At 35.7% G+C, this 25,082-nt stretch overlaps 1 protein-coding gene across 1 annotated transcript in view; it reads left to right on the forward strand.

Annotated features, from left to right (window-relative positions):
- Nucleotides 1–25,082, forward strand: part of LOC310641754 (glypican-5-like) — a 342,245-nt gene that overhangs the window by 237,567 nt on the left and 79,596 nt on the right. The window contains exon 8 of the mRNA XM_083364996.1: nt 4,552–4,702. Within this exon, the coding sequence (XP_083221122.1) occupies nt 4,552–4,702 (151 nt within the window). The remainder of the gene's footprint in view (nt 1–4,551; nt 4,703–25,082) is intronic.

A 25,082-nucleotide genomic window follows, 5' to 3' on the forward strand; every position in this document is an offset into this window, starting at 1 on the left:
AGTGCTTGTGTTGCTATCTATGTATTTATCAATCCCTCTCTATGCTGAAATATCTGGATTGAGATGTATAACATTTTTTTCTGTATTCCAATCACATGTAAGGATGATACTTACAATCTACTTTCATAATCTAAAGCTAAAGAATTAGTCAATTCTAGGTACCTCTTAGTGCTTAATATTGGTTTCAAGAAAAAGACAGCAGTTCCTAGGGCAGTTTAGTGAATATGAACCACAAACTTTTCAACGTACACACAACTTCTGGAAATCTTTTTGCTTCTGTGGGTTATAAATACTCATGTTCTGATTTCTTTCCTCCTACACAAGTCCTTTAGTGTCATAAAAAATATTGTAGAAGCAATTTGCTGGGTATTATCAGGGGGATACATTTTACACTCTTCTAGTCATTATGGTAGTTGTCTCAGTACTAAACACTTGTTTTCCTACTTATAAAATATGATTTTTTCCTCTCCTATCAGAGAGTTCAAATAAAATCATCAATTTTCTTCCCAGTTCCAGTAGCACAATATATATAGTTTTATTAATTTGACACTACCTGAGACCTTGCTGCTATAAATAATGAGATTGTTCGCTGGTCTTCATGAAGAAATGTCAGACTTTTCATATTATCATGAAGCTGATCCCTACTTGTGTCAAACTTGGAAATAGATAATTATCCAAGAATTTGGAATAGAATTACCGTGTACTAGAGCATGTCATGAACATTTCCTCAGCAAACAAGATGGGTAATTGCTATTTAAGTACAAAGCAATGAGAAACATTTCATTCACTTCCTTCAGACAATTTGGAGGGAGCTACTATTTATAGATTAACAAATCACATCATGCCTTCCCAAAAATTGTGTCATTCAGTTTGGTGGAGTCAGATGAGCTCAAGTGCAATACTTATTTCACACACTTTTAGGTCTGATCAAACAGATTGTTTCTGCCCTGTCGCTGTAAGACTAAAAGCTGGCATTGTGAATGTTTAGATGCAAGACAGCCTCATCACAGGTTAAAGCTATCATCAGACATTGCATTACAAATGGATCCTTGAAATCATTTTTTCTCATTGCTCTACACCCTTCCTAAAGATTAAAATAAAAAAGTTAGCTATACTTAATATGTGCAGTAATTTTCATATCTGTTGGGGAAGAGGAAGTCTAAGAAGTACCTACCAACTTGCAAAACAAATTTTATTATTTTGAAGATTTTCATATAAAGTGTATGTGTATACAATAGTTTGCAAAATGTAAGTTAGGTAAGTCAAGTAAGGATTGGGTGAGATAAATTCCCAAATTTATCAGGCCTAAACTTGTGCTCTTAAAAATAACCTATCTCCTGTTTAGTCAGGTATCTCCAGGAAATACCCAAAGGACCTGTAAAGAACAGCCAATCTTTACTGCAGTTTTTTATGACCTCTTGCCCTCTAATTTTGTTGAGACTGAGAGCTTTTATATTTTGCAACCATTGGAAATTCCTTTAGTTGGGAATTTCAATCCTATCCAAGTTTGATAAAGTATCTAATTTATTCCCTAAATATGTGCTATTCAGAGATATACTAATTTATTTCACCACTGAAATAAATTAGTTATATCAGTATTCTTGTCTTTTCTGTATGAGGAAGCCTATACAGTTGTCCTGTGACATAGTTGTGGAGGAACTCACATCCATACTCCAGAATAATTCCTATTCATGCCTCCCAAAAGCAGAAAGGGTATTGTATTGTATTGTATTGTATTGTATTGTATTGTATTGTATTGTATTGTATTATATTATTATATATATTATTATATTATATTATATTATATTATATTATATTATATTATATTATATTATATTATATTATATTATATTATATTATATTATATTATATTATATTATATTATATTATATTATATTATATTATATTATATTATATTATATTATATTATATTATATTATATTATATTATATTATATTATATTATATTATATTATATAATATTATTTTATATTATATTATATTATATTATATTATATTATAATATTATATTATATTATATTATATTATATTATATTATATTATATTATATTATATTATATTATATTATATTATATTATATTATATTATATTATATTATATTATATTATATTATATTATATTATTATATTATCTGTTGAGGGATATTGCATTAGAATGTATTTTTATTTATAGTGGGTGAGACTATGACATTTAGAAACTGAAATCATGAGCTTCTCTTTAGTAATTTTCTAAGGTCATAAACCGAGTCTAAATAGCTGTACAATAAAAGATTCACTTCTTTCTGCAATATACCATGTAAAATTCTATGAATGCCTATCCTTGCATCTGAACTGAACCTAGACCTGTTGATCCAACCAGGTGTAATCAGTATATGGAGGTTTTGCATATCAGATTAATTACTGCACAGCTTGCTTGGCTTTTTAAGTACTAATACACCAAGTAAAAAATTGCAATAGAAAAAAAATCTTGACTGATATCATATGTTCAGTGGCATGAAAATGCAAGTATTCAATTCAATTGGAATTACCTTTTTTAAGGTAAGAAGAAAGCTCTCAAAGTTTATTCACAAATTCAGAATAACCCTTAAGAAGGCAACTTAAGAAGCTATTCAGCACTTGTGAAAAATGCTCCTTTCGAATATAAAAAAATACAGGAATTGATTATTAAAGAATTAGATCACTGGAGTCATATAATGAGATTTCCTGCTTCAGTTGGAGGTGGGATAAATAACTGTTACAGTTCATTTTGACTTTATGATCTTACAGTCAAAAGACATCAGAAATCTGAGAGACCACTAAGCATGTATTCATCATGTACAGAATGTTACCAAAAGCAGGGGTTTTTTTCAGCCATGTCTGTGTGACATCAGGCTATTAAGCAATGAATGGCAGCTATGAGAACATCAAACTACTTGTTTAAAAATAAAATTAACTATCGTATATTGTCTTATTAGCACAAACCATGCTTCTGCCACCCATAAATGAAATAATCTGTAAAAAGTGTGACACTGGGTGAACTTTTTTAAAAAATAGAGATGAATAACCATTCAACTTTTCTCCAAGAGAAAGGGACATTTGTTGATGATGAACGCTTTTGTTACCTTCTGTAAAAGACAGAAATGATTCATTGAAAGATGCAAAATGCAAATATATACAACAGATTCCGCCTGTCTCAAATCATGCCAACTATCTTTGCTGTACAAACAGAAATTCATTATTCACTTCTTTTAGAGGCCACCACTGTACCAATCTTCAAAGAGATCCTTATATGAATAGTGGGGTATGTTAGCTGACTTGTTAAAAACAGGGAATTTGACTGCAGAAGTTAGTAGCAAGAACCTTTTTGGAAGACAATGGAGAAAGAAATGTTAAAAACAGTATTTTTGATGCAGCAACTGTATCACTAACTATATACTTAAGAGTAGGATTACCAAATAACTGAATAGGGGAAAGCAGGGCTTTTTTTGGTCATAGAATGCTCAAAACGGAGTTCAGGCACCTTTTTTGGATGGAAGGGTAGGCAAGGCGGATTGTATGACGTGTGAGTTCCATCACCTTTTTCTTTTCTTTTACAAAAAAAGCACTGGGGAAAAGAAATGAACCATTGGAAAAGAGAGAAAAAGAAGACACATTAATTATTTAACTTTACAGTGTTAGGGTAAATTACAGTAAAAATACTGAAAAAATGTACTTCGGCCTACATGTATATGACATTTCTTTTTCCAGCATCAGAAAAACTGATTTCTCAATGGTAGGGATATGCTAGAACCAGTTAGGAGACAAAAGTCTTCAGTGTGTAACTGATAAAGATCATGTCAGTTTCAGGCAGCATAGCAAGCTGGTGGGAGGGTACTAATCAAAAGAGCAGAACTTATTAACCTATGGTTAGCTCTTATTGGGAAAGCACCACACCAGGAGAAAGTTGTTCTGGAAGAAATAAGCTTGTTAAATAAAAAGTCAGACAATATTTGATTTTAAGGCCATGCCTACTGATATGAGGTGACAATTAAGGATACATCCTCCTTTTGCCAGAAGCCTGGTAAACAAGTAGTTTGTTAAGGGACCATCACACTCAAGACCTGAGCACAATAGCAATTTCCCATTTGTATTTCCCGCCAAGTATTATTAAGAGATATAGAGCCTCAGCTACTGGGGGTAATATATGTCCAATATGAATGAAAAACTTGTAAATAACTAAAGCTAGAAAATATGGCAGTTGATAGCCAATTGATATGTTCTGGAACCAGTGGCATTGAAAATAAAATCTAATAGTTGTAAAAGAAACAAGAAAGCTCAAAAGACTGCTATTAGAAGATATGACAATATGTGCAGAAGTATGTCTAATAAAATGCCTTGAGTTTCAATAATAAACTCATCAGTAATGCTGTCTTCCATTTAGTAGTTTATATTGCTTTTAATGAATTTATATTAAACTGCTGATTCTGACCATTGGCAAATTGAGCAATGATAAAAAGTGTTACATTTCTCTCCCCTAGAAATCTGAATGCTTTTGCCAATATTTTGCATTGTAGCTGGCAGCCCACACAACAAGTTTACAATCCGAGAGTTGGATTGACAGGGAAGGCAGCAGTGGGAATGGAATGAGTAAAGAGACAGAATCCAGTGGAGACTGTGATGATGAAGATGGATGCCAAGGATCAGGTGATAAAAGCTACACAAAAGGTAGGGCTATTAAATTTGCTTATATGCATTTAGAAAGTTCACCAAAGCTATCTATGCCATTATCTGTATATCAGCATTAACCATGGTTGAACACAATGTGACTAAACCTTACTTCTTCAAGGGCTCAGACCCTCTCCTCTTTAGAACAGGATTTTGCGATCAACTTTAGTTAACTGCAACCTCCCACACATTCAAACCAAAGACTGTCATTTGCCTTTTAAGCTGGGTCAAACATACATTATAAAAGTTCATTTGTTGAAACTAGCTATTAGTTTTAGATTAAGATCACCAAGAATTGGTTAAATACATTCATGATGGGAAATATCAATTCCTCCTGTTTGTGTCTTTCCTAAGCCTAAGAAAATTCTTGTAACTTTAAAGGTTTAATTTTAGATGTAAAAACTGCCAGTAAGACCATTTTGATTTAACAACTTTGAAATGTATGGTTGAACAACATTTCCTACTAATTTTATAAATTTGAACGTTGTGAGGCAAATATGTAGAGTATCCAAAGCTATTGTTACTATTTAAAATATTTTAAATTTACTGTAAGATTGTCCTTCCATTGTCATTTTTGTTGTTCTTGCTTGGAAAGATATGATCCCTTTTTCTCTTTTTTGAAATATGAATAGTTTAAAGTAAATGAACTGATTTTTTTTGTTGCTTTCTAGGATCAGAATTCTATGACAGCAAGTTCTTAATTTTAACTATGGTTGCAGTTAATTAAAACAATTCTTTTAGTGTTAATGTTTACTACAACAACTCTTGTAGAATTTTCATTTCCCTTTGTTCAGCAGGACTTGTTTTTAATTTAATAAATGCTTTAAGTAAATTGTTTGCATTTCAAATTAGTCCAAATAAAACTTTAGCCAGGTGCTGCACTGTAAATTTTAAATGTTATACTATCAATGCAAATACTGTGTTTTTGTTTGGATTTTGTTTTAGTCACCCAATAATGTAGAAGAAAGCATTTTAAATTTGGCTTACTAACAGACAAATAACAGTGTTTGAAAGCAGTCCCTGCTTTCCCTATGATAATGTTATGGATTTGGGAAAAGTGATGTGGAATAGAAAGAGAGAATAATGTTTTTGTAGAAATTATGTCCATCAAAATATAGTCCAAATAAATGATAGTGAATAGTCTAGTCCAGGGGTGTCAAACTGCCAGCCTGCAGGCTGGATGTGTCATGAAGAAACCGTGCCTACGCCATTGCCGGCAATGGAGAAAAAGCTCTGATACGTCGCGTGACATCACATGACCTTGTGAGTTTGACATGTCTGATCTAGTCTCATTAAAATTCCTTTGTGATAGCAGTATAACAAATTTTATCATTAAAATATTTACTATTTAAAATTATTAATACAAGTAATTATATATTTAAATAACAGGTTACTTGTGCATTTGTTTTGCATATTTAAATTTAATTGCATGCCCTTCATTTAAAGACTAGTAAGATTTTTCAGAATTATAATATTTTTTTCTGTGTAGGAAGATGCTACAAAATGCTACATGTTGTCTGTGATGCTACAAGATTTTTAGAATAATTATTTTACGTATTAGATAGTTGGGTATCATGTATAAATTTTGTACAATGAAATAAATCTTAATTGTTTCAGTTAGGTTTAATATATGTATTTTGCCATTTAGATACATCAGAATCTTTATTCAAGAATGAAAAAGATGTTTTTTGTGCTGTAATTTTTCTATACTTCTGTGCAGTTTCTTTTCTTAAATTGTAGCAACAACTGTGGTAATAATTATTAAAGAAGAAGTTTTAAAAGCATCTGAATAAAAACATGAAGATTCAGGTATCAATGACTAGTGGTCTTGGTGATAATCATCAAGATTAGTTTTCTTGATGAATATAGGAAGCATACTTTAGATAGAAGGGAACAATATAAAACCGATATTACCATCCATTCCATGTCTGTAACCTCTCTCAATGCCTCAGGTTAACTATTGTGTGACACTAAATGCTATGTGTAGGGAGACTTCTAGTATACTCGATCTAGTCCAGGGCAATTTTTATGTTCTTACATAATTGCAATTCTATCACTGTCTATTTTTTTTTAAAAAAGTAAGAATAATATCTGTTTCTACAGTATGCCATTTTAGACTTTATTGGTGATAACCAGCAGCTTAGGACAGCTTGGAAATGCACTGGAAGTTACTGCAGCTAGCAGACTGGTAATATGGTATCGGTATTACAGGACATGCCAAAATCTGTCTACATTGCTGTGTTCTGAACTAGTAATAATAATGAGAGGCAACTGAGATGTGAGTCAGCAAGGCCTCCCATACAGAACAGGCACAATTAGTATACAAGATAAACTGTGCAAATAGTCTTCATAACCATGATTGCCATCTGGTCTTCAAGCAGGAGTCATGGCAAAGTTAAGGGTGGAAAACCTCTGGATCTGATTGACATTAAAGCCCACCTCGTCTTATCACAATTGATCTAAAGGCTATTCTCCCCCATCCATAGTCTTGGTTGGTAAAGACTCACCCAGTTAGTCTAGGGCAGACAAATACAGCTGGTTATTATCAGCATTCTGATGATATCATACACCATATCAACATACTGCTAAGCTTGTAAGCCACCCTGAGTCTTCGGAGAAGGGCGGGATATAAATGGAATTAAAATAAAAAAAATAAATAAATAAACGGGATGGGGTTGGGTTTTTATAAATAGTTTTAATTTTAATATGTATTAATTTTATGGGCATAATGTTTAATGGCTTTTTAATTTTTGTATTCTATTTTTATTGTGTATTGCCCTGTTCACCGCCCTGAGTCCTTCGGGAGAAGGGCGGTATAGAAATCAAATTATTAAATTAAATTAAATTAAATAAACACACAACTACTACATAGAAACATGATTTTCTATTCTGGCAATAACAACCATGCAAAATGTTGCAATATTCCTATTTAACATTTCAACCAGCAAGTCGTGATTTCTCCCAAGATATTCAGTTCTTTTTTCCATGAAGATGGTGTGGTTCTGGCTACACAATGATACATGTTCAGAGGATAAGTTTGCCAAGGGGATACACCTCCTCCTTTAATATACAAATGGATGGCTTTTAAAAACGATGTTCTACTGCTTTACATTCTGTAGCAAGTCATCTTGAGAAACCTGGAAGCTATGTCAGGATGCTTTTTGTTGATTATAGCTCAGCTTTCAACACCATTTTGCCAAGCACTCTCATCAAGAAGCTGACTGACTTGAAATTTTCATCCTCTATCTGTGATTGGATTCAAGACTTTCTTAGGGACCGGTTACAAACAGTGAGGGTTGGGTCTGCTTTGTCCACCCCCCCGAAGCTTTGCACTGGCTCGCCACAGGGCTGCGTGCTTAGCCCCTACCTGTACTCTTTGTACACATAAGACTGTGTATCATCTGACCCATCTACTGCGATAATTAAGTTTGCAGATGATACTACCGTGCTTGGTCTTATTACATGTGGGGATGAGACAGCATACAAGGTGGAGGTACAAAAACTATCCATATGGTGTTGTAACAACAACTTGCACCTGAACATCAGCAAGATGTAAGAGCCTTGGTGGAGCAGTGGGCTAATGCCTCCTTAAGTAACACCAGCTGCCTGCAATTAGTGCAGGTTCACATCCCACCAGGCTCAAGGTTGACTCAGCCTTCCATCCTTCTGAGGTAGGTAAAATGAGGACCCAGATTGTTGGGGGCAATTAAGCTGAATTTGTAATAATGCCACTTGGGGGGGGTGTATGAAAGCCCTAATAAGCAGGCATATACATAGAATGAAGGCTACTGCTAAGCTTGTAAGCCACCCTGAGTCTTCGGAGAAGGGCGGGATATAAATGGAATTAAAATAAAAATAAATAATAAATAAATAAAAAAGATGAAAGAGATGGTGCTAGACTTCCAGAGGAAAAAGGAGGAACCTGCCCCACTTTACATCAGGGAGGACTGTGTGGAGAGAGTTTCCTCCTTTAAATTTCTGGGAGTCTACCTCTGCGAAGATCTGACCTGGAAAGTTATTAAAACCAGGTTGGCCAGAAAGACCCAACAGAGACTTCACTTTCTCAGGGTCTTGTGGAAGAACAGGGTAGAACAATGGCTTATGACCCTCTTTTACTGGTCTACTGTAGAGAGCGTCCTCTTGTATGGTATTGTGGTTTGGTATGCTGGTCTGACAGCCGTGGATAGGAAAGTATTACAGAGGGTGGTGAGGACAGCACAAGACATTGTGGGCTGTCCCCTGACACCACTGGATGACATCGCCAGGGCTCGCTGCCTTGGAAGAGTGAGGAAAATTCTCAGGGATGACTCACACCCTGGATGGTATTTCTTTACTCTCCTACCATTGGGTAGGAGATATAGGAGGATAGCGAGCTGTACTAACAGGCTGAAGAACAGCTTTTATCCATGGGCTGTTAGGCTTTTGAATGGGAAATAATTTAATATAATGCATAATTGACTTGCGAGGCCAGTGCGTTGTGCAATTAGCTCACAGGGTGTAATAAGATGGAGGGTTTGTGTCACTGTAAATTGGGGGTGGGGTCACAAAGGGAGGCTCAGCCAATCTCAATGTATACATGGTTGTACTTTGACAATATAGGTTCATTCTTGATATTATCCTGCCTCACTTATGTCACATCTCAACAGCTATTAAAAATTAATACATTTATGTCACTGTTCACTCATTATCAATCTCTTTTTTCCCATGTCAAAGACCTTTTAGCCCTCATTATTATGATTGTCTGTTTTCATCAACAATGTAGGTCATAAACTGCCATCTTAATCAGTCTTAAGTCCCAGGTGCCATATTCTCAGGTTGCACCAAGATGTTATGCCTCTAAATATGTAATTGTACAACTGGTGTTTTTTGTAACACTTATTTCATCAATATTCAATGAGCATAACATTTGTTGGCAGGTTGCCACGGATATCACTGGATTGTCATCTCAAAGCTCCCAACCTCCTTGTCATATTCGTAAATTTCTATGGTTCTATAATTAGAAAACAATTTCATCTTTCTGAAAGTCCAGTTTTTTTATTTGTTTTTGTTTGGGGGGATTTCCTATATATCACAAGATAAGTTATTTTCAACTGGTGCTCTTTATAATCTTTACAAATGGTTTCAGTGTCATGCTTCTGTCAATGGTTTATTCTGTTCAAGGAAAGCCTAATAGTCTATGGTTTAACCCCTTACCCACCCCAGACACTACCCTCAGATTTGTCAGTGGAACTCCTCTAATATTGATTTAATTGCTTAATCGGTCCCATTATTAACACAGTGGGTTTGTACTTTCCTCACAGTTTATTAGAACACAGGAATCTTGGCAGAGTCATTGTTTGAATGGCACACAAATTAAGAGGAGAGGAAATGCTACATGCAACAAGACAGAGCATTTAGATTATCCTAAACTAATAGTTTCATCTTCAGGCCACATTGTTAGCTAATTGATTTCACACTAGCTCTTTTGAGGAATTATTGCCTAAACCCAAGTAGGAGGGACTGAATTGCACTTAAAGGCCTCCTTCATTGTCTTTGCAGATGCTGTCCCCATTCTGAACTGCCTCACATTGAACAAGCAAGGCCCCAAAGGGCTGTTAAACATTTTCAACCAAGCATGTTTAGAATCCTCCTAAATTATTAGGAACTTTAATGAGCCAAGCATGCTTCCAAAATTTCCCTCCAAATCTTCACACTCAGTAATGTTAGAGACAGAGCCAACAAGTCTGGAAATAATTTAGTGGAACTCATATGTATGGCCCCACTCGTGCATTCATGGCTTTGTGCAATAAAACCAGTGACTACTAAGAAAACTAAAACTTAATATGACATTTCTACTACTTCTACTCAGAAAATGTGTAATTTAGGATCTCAACCTCATCCCATCCTGTAGCTGTTACAGAATAAATCACAGCATCTGTGACAACAGACCCTATATGGGATACTGTATGTTAAATGAACACAGGGGATATGTTGGATGTTTAAAAGATTGTCATTCAGCCCATGTAACAGACATCTGAATATACTTCATGTAAACAAATTTCCATGCAGAGGTGCAAATTTAGGTCAATATGCTTTTTCTATCAGGGATAACAATGGGGTAGGGATTGGACCAAGTACAATACATGCAGTTTTGATTTTCTAATTTATAATCTATGCACAGGAATTGCTGCTTATATACTTATTTTGACTGAAACAAGTTTTCAATAGCATCCAACACTGTTATTTTGGCACCAAGCTACATAGGGTTTCAGGAGTTAAAACCAGCATTTTCAATTACAGGCAGCCAATTCAGGGCTTGCAGTATAGACACATATGTTCATGGGTCTTAACTAGTGTCAATTAGCATGCATATTCTGGATCAAACTGCTGTATTGTGATTGATCCCTTTGTTAAGACCCCTGTGCTGGTCTATATAAGCAGGTGTTATCACTTTTAACAATTCTTTCCAGATAGTAGAACTTGTGGAAACACCTTTTATCATCTAGAAATACCTTTATTTGCATGTAGAGTAGATTACAGCAGATGAGGTGCGTTAAGATGATATTTGGTCAGTATTCCCAAGGTCAGAAGACAGTAATTACTCACAGTGTCTGCACATGTGTCTTCCAGTTATGAAGGAGCACATGTGTGTCTCCCAGTTATGGAGGAAGAGAGCCTCCAGGGCGCAAGAAGGAGGAAGTCCATCCCAGAAAAGGGGAGGGAAGAGGAAATACACCATAAGGTAGGAGGGGGTGTGGCTGCCCACATTGTAATTTCCCCAAAACAGCCATGTGGTGGCAGCACAATGCAAATCACTAGATTTTTGTACAAACTACAATTTTTGAAATTATTGTTTGTATATTTTCTCAGTCAAGTCTAGTATTGCAGTCTTGAAAGGATGGGATTGTCCTTACAGAACAGATCTTTAACCTATAGGTGCTCCTAGGTGGCACTAGATTCCAACTACTGCTGGATAAGTACGCTGGATATGCAAGTGAAAACTGTACCCTTTTTATAATCTACAAATTGCAAATCTACCAGAAAGTCCTAAAAAATCATGCTTGCAAAATCATATGTATGGATTACTACAAACTGTTTCACATAAAGATCTCTTTAAAATCATTTCAAAAATTGTCCAAATTGTCCAATAGTCCCTTTTTTCTAATATGTTCTGTTGCTATCTTATCATCATAGCCTCAAGAAAAGTATCTAGAAATAAAAATGATAAATCTCACTCAGTTGTTTCCAGGGGGATTTTCTTAAGATATGGGGGCACTGTAGCCACTTTTAAGATAGCAGGAAAATATTCTTTACTCCAGGACCAGCCTACAAGTGGCAGGAGATAAACTAGAAATTATCCTATCAATTTTATCTGAATCAACAGGCTAGAAGAAGTCTCTGATAACTATGGCAATATTATCACCCCAGTCTTCATCTCATAGAGCTAAAATGTTATGCCTGCCAAATTCATACCACTCAACAATTGTTCCGAAACAAAAATATATAGGGCTCCAATATGTACCAACTGGGATGAGCTCATTTTCATTACAGAGGCCATGCACTCTTGACCCCCAGATCCTAAGACATGGAGGCTGATGTTACTAAAGTCACCAACATAAAAAGGTAAGAAGACTTGGTCAAGGAGCTCAGGAAGAGATATGGCTCAGCAGCATCCAGATCTCAAAGAAAGTAATCTAACTGTTCCCTGCTGGGCTGACATTGACAGTGTATAAACATTTCAACTTCTCTTTATGGTATCATGCTCAAATTTAGTGACTTTAGATTTTCATTTTTTAAAAGTGATCTGTACAAGTAGCACAATTGCCTTCAAATTCATTTGAGGCCATTCCATCTGTTGAGAGACTAATCTAGGATGGTTTGTTCAGATATAAGAGGGTGATCAGTTTACACTACAGAGTTTCCCCCTTTCCTACCTATATTTAGGCACAGAAAGTTTATGATGGTGAATGAAAGGAGAGGTCCAGCCAGGCCTCTATTATTAGGAGTGGATATTCCATCATCTTCATTTTGTTTTTGTAATAAAACCCAGCAGAATATTAAAGACCAGACTGAACCTTCCAATTCACTACTCTGGTCAGTTCTGAGGAATTCTACCTAGAGCAACACCTTTCAACTCAACTCTAATAAAAACAGATATTTTGGATTTTCCTGCCAAAACTCTGAAGTAAAATACTTAATACATTAGTGCTAACACTGGAACAGAAGAAGTGTAATTATGCTAGAAAATTTTGTAGGCAATAGTAAGGATGGAATTATTTAGCCCAATGTTGTTATTTCTCAGTCTATTTCAGTTTCTCATGCTTAAATTGGCCAAGGATCCTAATATGTATGAACATACTATATATAGTTTTCCGATTGTACTCGATTGGCCCTGCTACACGCAGGTTCTAAAAAGTTGTACTACAAGTGAACAACAGAAGCAGTTTATCTGCCTCTGCTTTTCCATTTATTATGTTACTTTTTCAAAGTATTTTAAAGTTAGCATTTCATGACTATAGCAACTATTTCTTTATATGGTAGCTGCATACATGTAGTTACAGATGGCTTTAATATTTTTATACAGCCATTTGTAAACTTTGAAAAAAATGTTTGCTTAGTTCTGAACCATAAATTACTTTTTCCCTCTAGCCCATACATGCTTCCTGAAGTAAAATAATTTTCTCACAGAACTTGGTAGACAACCAGCACCAATGAGGCATTGAAATCTAATGAAGTAACTAAAAATGTAAAACTCAAGAAGAATATTAAAATAATTTAACAAACCTTGAGCACCCAAATTAGCTTTCAGCATAAATGCATTATCAAGATGACTGAATTATTCAGCAAAAGGTTCATCCAAAAATACATATCTTTTCTCTGCTTGGAAAGCTGTTTCTTTCTATCCATCAAGGATAGATTCTGGTAATATATTGAAAGCTGGAAACATTGGTTTGGGTCAGGTATGTCTTAAGATGTAAAAAGTGAGGCATTCAGAATCATTGTTTCTCAATACAACGGCAGCTCACTAAGATTGAATAGGAGGTGCAGACCAGTATCCAAATTAGGTAGCAGGTTATTCATCTCTAATGGAATGAATGCCAATGACAGTCAGAGTTAATAACAAGACTGAAGAATAAAAACTAGAGAAGGAGTTGTTAAAGGGAGAAAATGTAATTGTAATGGCTAGGATTGGCAGCAAAATTTCAGAAGTCAAAAATTGTAAGGAAAGATTTGTTCACAACTAACAGAAAAAGAAAAATCTGTACTGCAGAAACTCTGTAATGCAAGTTGATGTTCCAAATGTGGGTTTAAAAAAGCAAAAATATTACATAGGTTTTTGCAATTATATTCAATGCTGATTCACAACAAGCTGATCTGGTTAAATAAAGTAGTTGGCAAAGCAGGCATGCAGTTGCATTGTACTATGAAGCTCTTGGGTCTTCTGCTTCAAATTATGGTAATGGGATGTTCAACAATAGATCACAACTTTGTGTTGTACCATCTAATAGAAAAATATATAAACAAATGTATATGTAACCTTATATGTGTCCTTTCTAGATTTCGATTTTCAACATTTGATTCAATATTTTGAACTGCATTATGTAAAGAGTTCTAAAATACCAACATATTTATTTTTAATATAGAAGCTATGTACAACTACATTGCTCTGAGGGAAATGCAAACCTCAGGGAATCCAAAAAGAATTTATATACCTCAAAGGTTTAAAATCCTAATCCAATGATTCTGGTGAAGATATTAGAAAAAAAAATTAAAGTCTTGGCAAATATTTTGATTGGGAAGGATACGGGGAAAATTGATAAAGTACATATAATAAATTCGAGATCTGTGAGAATAAGGAATGTCCCAAGGGATGTTTTAGTGTACTTTGCCAGGAAGAAGGCAAGGGATTAAGTTTGTAGCAGCATTTAATACAAGAATGAAAATTGATAATGCATATACCCTATAATTATCCTTAAAGGAATTCCTAGTAGAATTTTACATAAGAAAAAAGTGGAGTGTTTTTTAACTGAGAAATTAAAATAGAAAAAGACAACATTTTGATGGGACAAACTGGAAGATGTGATTTTTTTTACTTTTAAACAGCAGTGGTCTCAACCTCATTCTGTATAGAAGACAAGGAAATTTTTAGAAAAAATTAAAGAAGAATTAGAAGAAATTTAAATAGATGCATCAGACTAGACTACACAAAATTTCCAACAGATACAATAGGAAACTGAAAAGGATGATATTGAACTAGGCATCATTTTTTTAATTTTTTACAAATGTTTAATGTGGAATATATATTTCTTTTTATTCCACCTTTTTGGTTTTATAAATAATTCAAGGTGGTGAACATACTTAATACTCCTTCTTCCTCCTATTTTGCCCACAACAACTAGAATAAGAATGAGTAGCCCAAATTACCCAGCCAACTTTCAAGCCTAGTGTGGGAGTAGAACTCATTGTGTCTTGGTTTGTATTCTGATACCTAGACCAAAGCAAATTCTCTAGAAAAAAGAGAGGGAAAATCATCATTATTTCAAAAAATTAAAAGAAGACATAATTTGCCTACAAGAGACACAATTTTCTGAAAGACATAGATCCTTTTCCATTTGGATTTCAAAGAACTTTGCTCCTAAGGTTTATAAAATAGAGATATTAACAAATAGTTTTTTCAGATCATAATCCTTTGAATTTATTCATAAATGCAAATATAATTCTTTTAGACGAAGACTGAATGAAGCAACAGTGAAGGATTTTAAAATAAATTATTTTTTTAAAAACACAAAATAATGGAGGTAGATGTACTGATTTAAGAATGGTTTGGGATACATGTAAAGTTTTTATTAGAGGTTATTTTATATAACATAATAGCAAACTTAAAAAGGAACAGTCAAGAGATTCTGAGTTTCAAGCTATTTGGGGTCAAATAAAGAGAAAAGAAGTGTCTGATTGAATGTTAAAACCAAGAAATTTGCAGCATTTCACTAAATTTCTCTTCACCATGAATTGAGATTTGACTGGCATTCAGCCAGATCTATATGCTTAAAATTGGTCTATGAGTTTCCAGTGCATTTCTTTGAAATTCAGCATGAGCATTTGATATGAGACCTGTAATGCTGGCTTGTTTTCACTGTGGATTTGCCCCTGTCGCCTGAACTGTTTTATTGCTCTTTTCTGAGTTACTCCTATTCGGTTGAAATCTTGGGGGAATAATGCAGGAACCTTTTTTTAAAAAAACCTTGCAACTAAGATACTTTCATTGAATTACATTTTGAAACTGAAGATAAATCCTTTTTTCCTATACCCAAGTGCCAGTGTCAAGTTTACAGTTTGTTCAACTTCCAAACTGATATATCCCTGAAGTCTGCAATCTGTTTTTCATTTCAGGTAAATAAATTTCCACTTCCTAATACTGTGCTTCCTAAGAACATAACACATTCTTCTTGATCAAGGCAGATTTTTAAGGGTACTTAGAATTATATTTTGAGTTTTAAAAAATAAAGATATATAGCATGTATTTGAAGGTGAGAACTATAGAGGTCAGGGGAAAACTGTCAACCTTTCATGTAGTTTTTTTCCAGGTAGAACTTTTGTTTTAAGTTTATATTTGATATTTTTGGAGATGACATCATAAAACCATAAATTTTGAATAAGAAAATCATAAGCTTTGTTTATGAGTGTGTTTTAATGCCACTCATTTGAAAGGCTCCGGGTGGTTAATCATTTCATAGATTAAAAATAACCTCCTCAAAAAGAAGTAACCTATATATAATGTAAACAAAACCACTAGCAATATAAGAACTATCAAAATCTACAAAATCATTAAGACAATGATCACAGTGCGCATTGCTCCCTGATTAAATAGAACAGCCAGAACTTAACTGTTTTCCTGAAACTCAGGAAGGAAGAGCTAGAGCTACTCCAGAAGAAGATTTTTTATTTCTTCGCTATGCATTGTAATTCTCTTCAACAGAGATATTAAATGGCATTTTCATGTGGATGGGACCCGGAGTGAGTTGACCCTATCTAACCTGATCAGAAAGGCAGAAGAAGCTTGTCTTGCAAATAACATATTCTTGAATCATGTAAAGCTTTAATCTTAATAACCAATACCATGATTAGCATTGGAAAGCCTCCTACCAACCAAGGATAGAACGATTTACCTGAGTATATCAGAATACACCTATCATCACCTGAGAAACCACACACATTGTACTAGTTTCAGCTTCCAACGCTTTCCAGGGACAGTCTCATGTATACCACATGCTAGTAGCCCAACCAGGACTGAATAAGGCACAGGTGACTGCGAGCAAGGTTTACCAATCCAGGAATGGATACAGACAAAATGTAACTATAATAACTGTTCATTTAATAATTTCTCTTAAGTTATTAAAAATGCCCATTCTTTAAAAGAGCATTTCAGTCCATTTTGCAGCAAAGCATTATTTACATTTGGCTATTAAACAGGAATGTATTAGGTACTGAAAGTTCCCTTTAGTTTGTCTTGGAAATAGATCGAATGAAGCAAATTGATTGACTGAAGAGTCTGCTTTCCAGACTTTTGTTCTATTTACACCAAGAGTTCAAATCAATAATACCCAAACTCAACGAATAACAATTGCTTTAGCCCAAAGGAAGGTACCAAGTATTAAATCATGTTAGATATTATGGGCCAAATATACAAACTTACCTGATGCTTCATTAGACTGCCTAGCCAAATTTTTGCATATTCTGTTGGCAACAATCTTTCAAGGTCTTTGGTGCAGTTTTGTGGAACTTCTAACTTTCAGCTGAGTTATATAACATTATCCAGAGATAATGTTGATAACAGAAATCATTTTTTTAAAAAAAAAAACGTAGCAGAGGGAGATACTGCTGGTATAATTTCTGTTAGCCATCTTTCCATTTTCTGAAGCCTACCTGGCTGTGTTCACTTGTAATCTGCGAAACTGAATGTGATGTAAATAATAATAATAATAATAATAATAATAATAATAATAATAATAATAATAATAATAATAAAGTTGGAAGGGACGTTGGAAGTCATCTAGGGGTTGCCCTTGCCCAGGCAGGAAACCCTATACCATTTCAGACAAATGGCTGTCCAATCTCTTCTTAAAAACTTCCAGTGTTGGAACATTCACCGCTTCTGGAGGCAGGTTGTTCCACTGGTTAATTGTTCTAACTGTCAGGAAGTTTCTCCTTAGTTCTAGGTTGCATCTCTCTTTGTTTAGTTTCCATCCATTGCTTCTTGTCTTGCCTTCAGGTGCTTTGGAGAATAGCTTGACTCCCTCTTCTTTGTGGCAACCCCTGAGATATTGGAACACTGCTATCATGTTTCCCCTCATCCTTTTGTTCATTAAACTAGACATACCCAATTCCAGCAACCGTTCCTTGTATGTTTTAGTCTCCAGTCCCCTAATCATCTTTGTTGCTCTTCTCTGTACTCTTTCTAGAGTCCCAACATCTTTTTTACATCGTAGTGACCAAAACTGGATTTAGTATTCCAAGTGTGGCCTCACCAAGGCATTGTAAAGTGGTGTTAACACTTCATGTGATCTTGATTCTATCTCTCTATTAAGGCAGCCTAGCACTGTGTTGGCTTTTTTGGCAGCTGCAGCACACTGCTGGCTCATATTTAAGTGATTGTCCACTAGGACTCCGAGATCTCTCTCACAGTTACTTTGTTGTCACAACATTGTTACATAAGTCTGCCTTTCCCTGATTTCCATTCTTTCTTAATTAATTCTGATTAACAAAGAAACTTCTAATATAAATTCAGGAACTGTGATACGTGCAACTAATTGGTTCAATTATATATAATTCCTCTTTCTCTACTATGAGCACAACTTTTCAGCCAACTTTCAATATTCTTTCTCCCAATAATTTTCTGGGTGGGACAAATAACAGGGAAGGGAATCAAGTAGCTAGTAAAGTTGTTTATCTTTAAACAAAGTCATCTTTGTTTCCAAGAGTGATGCTGAGCCCTATATGTTTAGTATTGCCTACATGTCTAGTATTGAGCATCACTCAACACTATAGGGCTCAGTCCAAAGCATCTTTGGGCTGGGCCCTATAGTATTCTCTCAAATATAAAACTATTCAAAGTTCACATAACACTTCAAAGCAATGGTTTATTTGCACATTTAGACATCTGTTCCTCTTTCCACATGACAAAACTACATTGTGGGAAGTGGTAAGGGCATTATGGAGGGCTAACATTGAAGACAGGATAACTTTTCCTACATTGTTTTATGACTAACCATTTCTGCCATTGCAGCCCTTTTGTGAGCAGTTGATCCATATGATGATGTTAATCACTTTGTGGGAGTCATCGTGCCACGGGTGTTTTTGTGGACTTTGAGCCAAAAAAAATTGGAATCCTTGCAAATAGCCCATTTTAATGGAGGCCTTTCAATAATTTGACATATTTTGTGCAGTCTGCTTCTAGAAGAGATCTAGTGGGACCCTCACAATTCTTAGACCCTGAAGACACCAACTATATACATATACAGTTAGATACTGAAGATTAGTCATCTGAATTCATGCATGAATTATAGCATCTGTAAGATTTAATGCACTGCATCTTATTAATGTCATCTAAACTGTGACCAAATTAATTCTATTAGCTAATACCAGAAAATGTGTTTGCATGGGGAGATAAATCCTAATGTATATGAATGAATACACACATATAAAAAATGCAAATATTATTTCACAGGAAGCTCTGTAAAAACTGTGCAAATAACAACTTGGTAAAATAAATTTCTCTAAGGGATTATAGTTACAGTGCAGATTTTCTTTCTTTAGAATTCAGTTTGTGATAAATGAATACAGATAACAGTGGAATAGTAATTTGGAATTGATATTATTCTTACCTTATAAAGCCATTTTAGAGGGAAAAGGGAGAATGAATTGAACTAATGCAAATGTATTCACTATGCATGAAATCTGTACTTAGTCTTGAAAATTTAGAAAAGGCAGATAATAACCATTTGCTGGAACTGTAATTACTGTCACCATTTGTAAAGCACTTATGTAAAGTACTGCACTATTGACTAACCAAGTGCAAATTCTCTGCATTTTGTTAAATATGAAATCATCAATTTTCAAATCCTCCCGCAATTCTGTAAAAACTAATTTAACATACTACCATGTTTCTCTATATATATACACACCCACATATAAAGTTTGAGTTTACATCTATGGAGCACAAACATACTTCTGAATAATTCTGTTGGATAATTGAAAGAGAATGTATGAACATACATAGGTATGTAGCTGTCAAGTTTCTGAAGTATAGGCTTTTCAAGTGACTCTGAGGCATTGTTTACCTTAAAAGTCCTTTATTAGCCTAATACACTGGGAAATGCTTGCTCGAAGGAAGTTGGAATCTGAAATCTCTGCCCCTTGCACAATATATTAAAACACAATTCTCCACATTTCTAATTTTGTCATTAATCATATTCTCCAATTAATTTAAAGAATCAGTTTCCCTTCTGTTAGAAAACCCGCTAAGGCCTTATCTGGTGCTGCTATGTACTGAATTATTGTAAGCAACCTCTGCAAAAGCGAGGAGGTCGGTCCAGTTTGTTTGTTGGTAAGACACGTAGCATCTAAGGTATTGTTCCACCACTTTGTTGGTGGATTTTGTGGCTCCGTTAGTAGCTAGGTAAAAAGCAGTTGATAGGCCTTGAGATGATCCAATTAATTTAAGAAAGTTTCTCCAAAATTTCACTGTGAACTGCATCCCTCTGTCCAAAATTATTTGCTTAGGGGCACCATGTAGTTGATAGATATGTTTTAGGAACAACTTAGTCAGGCATTGAGCCAATGGAAGTCCTTTGCAGGCGATAAAGTGAGCCTGTTTTGAAAATAGGTCTATCACAGTCCAAATGACAGTATTTCCTCTACTGTTGGGTAGGTCTACTATAAAGTCCATATCTATTTCTTCCCATGACTGAGAAGGTTCGGCCACTGGTTGCAGTAACTCAGGGGTCTTTTCTAGGATGCTTTTCATGGTGGCACATACAGTACAGCTCTTGACATAGTTTTTTGCATCTCATTTTAGTCCCGGCCACCAAAATTGCCGGTGAGTGAGATGTAGAGTTTTTAGATATCCGAAATGTCCAGCCTGTTTGACATCATGGCTGTGTTTTAGGGCATTAGGATGAAGAGCTGTCCATACTTTAAAAGGCACCTTGCTCCCTTCTAAGTAGTGCTGCCAGTTTAATAGCCCCCACCTAATAGCGAAGGCCTCCTTCTCCCAGACTGTCCATCTCCTCTTGCTTTCACTAAAGTTCTTAGAGGTGTAAGCACAAGGTTGCAGGACCCCACTTTTATTCTTTTGCAATAACACCGTTCCGACTGCCACGTCACTGGCGTCTGTGTGAATTACAAAGGGCTCCCCTGGGCAGGGGTGCTTTAGGACTGGTTCAGCCACAAATAGTCTTTTTAAATTCTCAAAAGCTTTCTGACAACTCATAGTCCATGCTAGCAGTTGGCCAGGTTGCAGTTTTCCCCCTCCCTTGCCCGTTTTGAGTAGTTCTGTAAGAGGTAGAGCAATCTCAGCAAAAGAGGGAATAAATTGACGGTAGAAGTTGGCAAACCCTAGGAAGCTCTGGAGCTGTTTGCGGGTTTGAGGGGGCTGCCATTCAATTATGGTTTTTACTTTGGCTGCATCCATTTTGATAACCTCATTGGAGATTCTATAGCCAAGATAATCTAATCGGGTTTGGTGAAATTCACTTTGACATAAAGTTTGGCATTCAATAGTTTCTTTAACACTTCTCTGACCAGTTTTATATGGTCAGTCATATTCATGCTGTATATCAGGATGTCATCAAGGTATACTAGGACCCCTTTGTATAGGTGTTCATGTAGGACCTCATTAATCAACTGCATAAATACAGCTGGGGCCCCCTGCAGTCCAAATGGTATGACTTTGAATTGGTAGCTCCCCAAGGGGCAGTTGAAGGCTGTCTTTCACTCATCCGAGTATTCAATATCAGCTGGCCTGGCTGCTCTGAGGTGCCTGGAGTTTCCGCTGGGCTTAATCCACTCTGATGACCAGTCCAATTCTCCTGGTTGTTTGGGTCTAGCTCCCAGCTGGGCTGATTGCTGAAACTCTTTCCCTGCTGGCTTCTTCACTGGCCCTTCCCCCACTGGGGTAGTTGCTGGTGCTGGGGAGCTGGCTTCAGGCAATTTTACTCCCTCCATTATGGGATCTTCCCCAACTCTTTGCCAGACTGCCTCCCAAACTTGTAGACAGCGATGGGAGTTCGGGACTCCCTAATTAGTTTAAAAAGTAGTGTGGATTCCAGCTTGATGTCAAATTTCCAATGTATGGGCTTTTCAAGTGACTCTGAGGCATTGTTTACCTTAAAAGTCCTTTATTAGCCTAATACACCGGCAAATGCTTGCTCAAAGGAAGCTGGAATCTGAAATCTCCGCCCCTTGCACAATATATTAAAACACAATTCTCCACCTTTCTAATTTTGTCATTAATCATATTCTCCAATTAATTTAAAGAATCAGTTTCCCTTCCATTAGAAAACCCACTAAGGCCTTGTCTTCTTTAGTTAGAGAGATGGCCTTGAAAGTGCAATCCTACTCATTCCCCCTCCCAACCTTAAACTAAATCTTTTAAAGCAATACACAAGTTTAACATATGAAATGGCTACTTCTTCATCTCTTGTCAAGAAATAACATTCGATGTTATCAGCGTTGACAGTAGCCTTGCAGGGTAATTCTATGTCTGTTTATTTTGAAGTAAATCTAATGATTTAAATTAGTTCATTCACAAGATAATATGCCTAGGATAGATTATTCAATTGTTTCAGACTGCAGTTGATAATGAATGGGTATCTTTAAGAATCTATTGCTATTGCTTCCACCTTCTCATGTGCTTAATTCTATGTTTTATAAAGTTAGCATATGCATTTCTTTCTGGAGGAGATAGCTATAAGAGAGGTTGTGGTACAGTGGTTAGAATGTAGTATTGCAGGCAAATTCTGCTGACTGCCAGCAGTTTGACAGTTCGAGTCTCACCGGCTCAAGGTTGACTTAGCCTTCTATCTTTCTGAGGTCAGTAAAATGAGAACCCAGATTATTGGGGACAATATGCTGATCCTATAAACCACTTAGAGAGGACTGTAAAGCAAAGTGCTAAAGCAATGGGGGAAAAGTCGCAATACCTTGTGCGACATCATGTGACATCGCAAGTTTGGCATGCCTGATCTAGTTGATGGATCTAAGAATGAAATACCAGATTATATCACAGCTCTTCTCAAGTTTTGTACTTTATACCTTCTGTCTATGGAGATTTTCAATTATCCAGATCATGGTTGTCCTAAAGGTACTTTTCAAAAGGCAACTGGAGTTTCTTAGCTTTTTTCCTTGAAGACTTTTTGCTTCTCATTCAAGAAGCTTTTCACTTTTATTGAATGGTGGGAATGGAAGGATTTATGTCAACCAGTCATCTGATTGTTAACACTCTGACAGTCATTGAGGCCACTTGGGGGTTTATTTGTACCCACCTGAACCATAATGCAAATGGATGTGGAAACCTCTTGGGATTGCTGAAAGAACTGTGTTGTAAATGGGAGGTAGCTATTGTCATATCCCTCCCCCTCTGCTGAGAGAGGGTTTTCAATTTTAATATAGATGGCCTCTTTAACCCCTCTTTCAAACCAGTGGTCCTCTCTGTCCAGAATGTGGACTTTGTTGTCTTCAAAAGAGTGGCCTCTGTATTTTAGATGCAGATGGACTGTTGAATCTTGTCCTGATGGATTTGTTCTCCTATGTTGTGCCATGATTTGTGAAGTGGTTATTTTGTTTCACCAATATACAGATCTGCATATGTACCATTGCATTGCACAGCCTATATTATTCAGTTTGTGTCTTGGTGCTTTATACTTAGGGTGGACAAGATTCTGCCTTAATGTATTCTTGGGTTTAAAGCATGCATTTATGTTATGTTGGTTGAAATCCTCCTAAGCTTTTCAGATGTTCCTGCAATGTATGGAATGAAACATTGTTTCATTTGTTGTTCTCTTTTTTGTCCCACTCCAGCTGGATCTTTTCATGGATTTTATGAAGGCCCAATTGGGATTGCCACAAGTTCTGAGGGCTTCATGATATGTTTTAGTTCTATTTCTTTTCCCTCTTTGCTGGTAGGCAAACCTTCAGTGCAGGGCGTAGGGTTCTGATCATTCCAATTTTGTGGTCCAGGGTGTGGTGAGAACCAAAATGTAAATATTTATCTGTGTGCAGGGGTTTTCTGAATATTTCAATATTGAGGCTTCCGTCTTTCTTAATGTGTACTGCACATTCCAAGAAAGCCAAAATATTTTCCTTAACATCTTCCCATGTTAACTTAATGTGGCGGTCCACAGTGTTGATGTGTTTGGTGAAGGCTTCCACTTCCTGTGTTTTAATCTTGATCCAAATATCATCCATATACCTATACCAGCGAGTGGATGGAATTCCTGTGAAGGAGTTTAGGGCTTTGGTTTCTACCTCTTCCATGTAGAGATTGACCAGAATGCGAGGTGGGAGGGAGAGCACAAGTGGATTTATGGCACAGCCATATTTTTGTCTGTAGAAACCTTCATTGTATTTAAAATAGATAGTGGTCAGGCACCAATGCAGCATGGCACATACATTTCTAACTTTTAGTAATATAGTCACTAACACAGTTTCATCATTACAGTCTAAACGAGGAGGGACAGATACATCCATGTTGTCTTCCATTTCATTTTTTTTTTACAAAAACTTGCACTTATTAATGACTGAAATCATACCTTGAACATGTAAGCAAACCTCCTTTGACAGTTTCACGTGTTACTTTCAGATCCTTCTGTACCCTATAGTGCCTCTATTTCAGAAAAATTGTTCCAAGAAGATAGTAGAAATGCAATTGAAGTGTATGTCTATCAGATTGCTTAACATTTGTAATATAATTGCATTAACCTTCTCTTAGATCACTGAACCACAGGTTTCCTTTAAATAAGAATATGTTTAAATGATCACGAGAACCTATTTCCCTAAACAGTTTCCCTATGTCTAGGATACTCATAGGCAATCCATATAACCTGGAGTTCATATCTCTTATGTTTAGCAAAATGCTGGGAACTGTGGCCTCTTTTCTCTCTCTTATCCTCTATCTTTGTTCTTCCTCTTCCATTAAAATCTGAGAAATAACACTCTTAGCAAGAACCAGTGGGGGAGAAGACACACCCTTAACCATATTTCACAGTATCTTTTGTTTCTCCACTGCTAAGAAATTAGAGGTTTTTATAACAATCACTAGAAAGAAGCATGAAAGTTTAATCTCAGATTCTTTCCCATAAACCTATTAAGAATGTAAGACACCTAAAGGCTTTTATATAACAAA

The sequence above is a fragment of the Vipera ursinii genome, assembly GCF_947247035.1.
Source record: "Vipera ursinii genome assembly, chromosome: 5".
NCBI lineage: Eukaryota > Metazoa > Chordata > Lepidosauria > Squamata > Viperidae > Vipera > Vipera ursinii.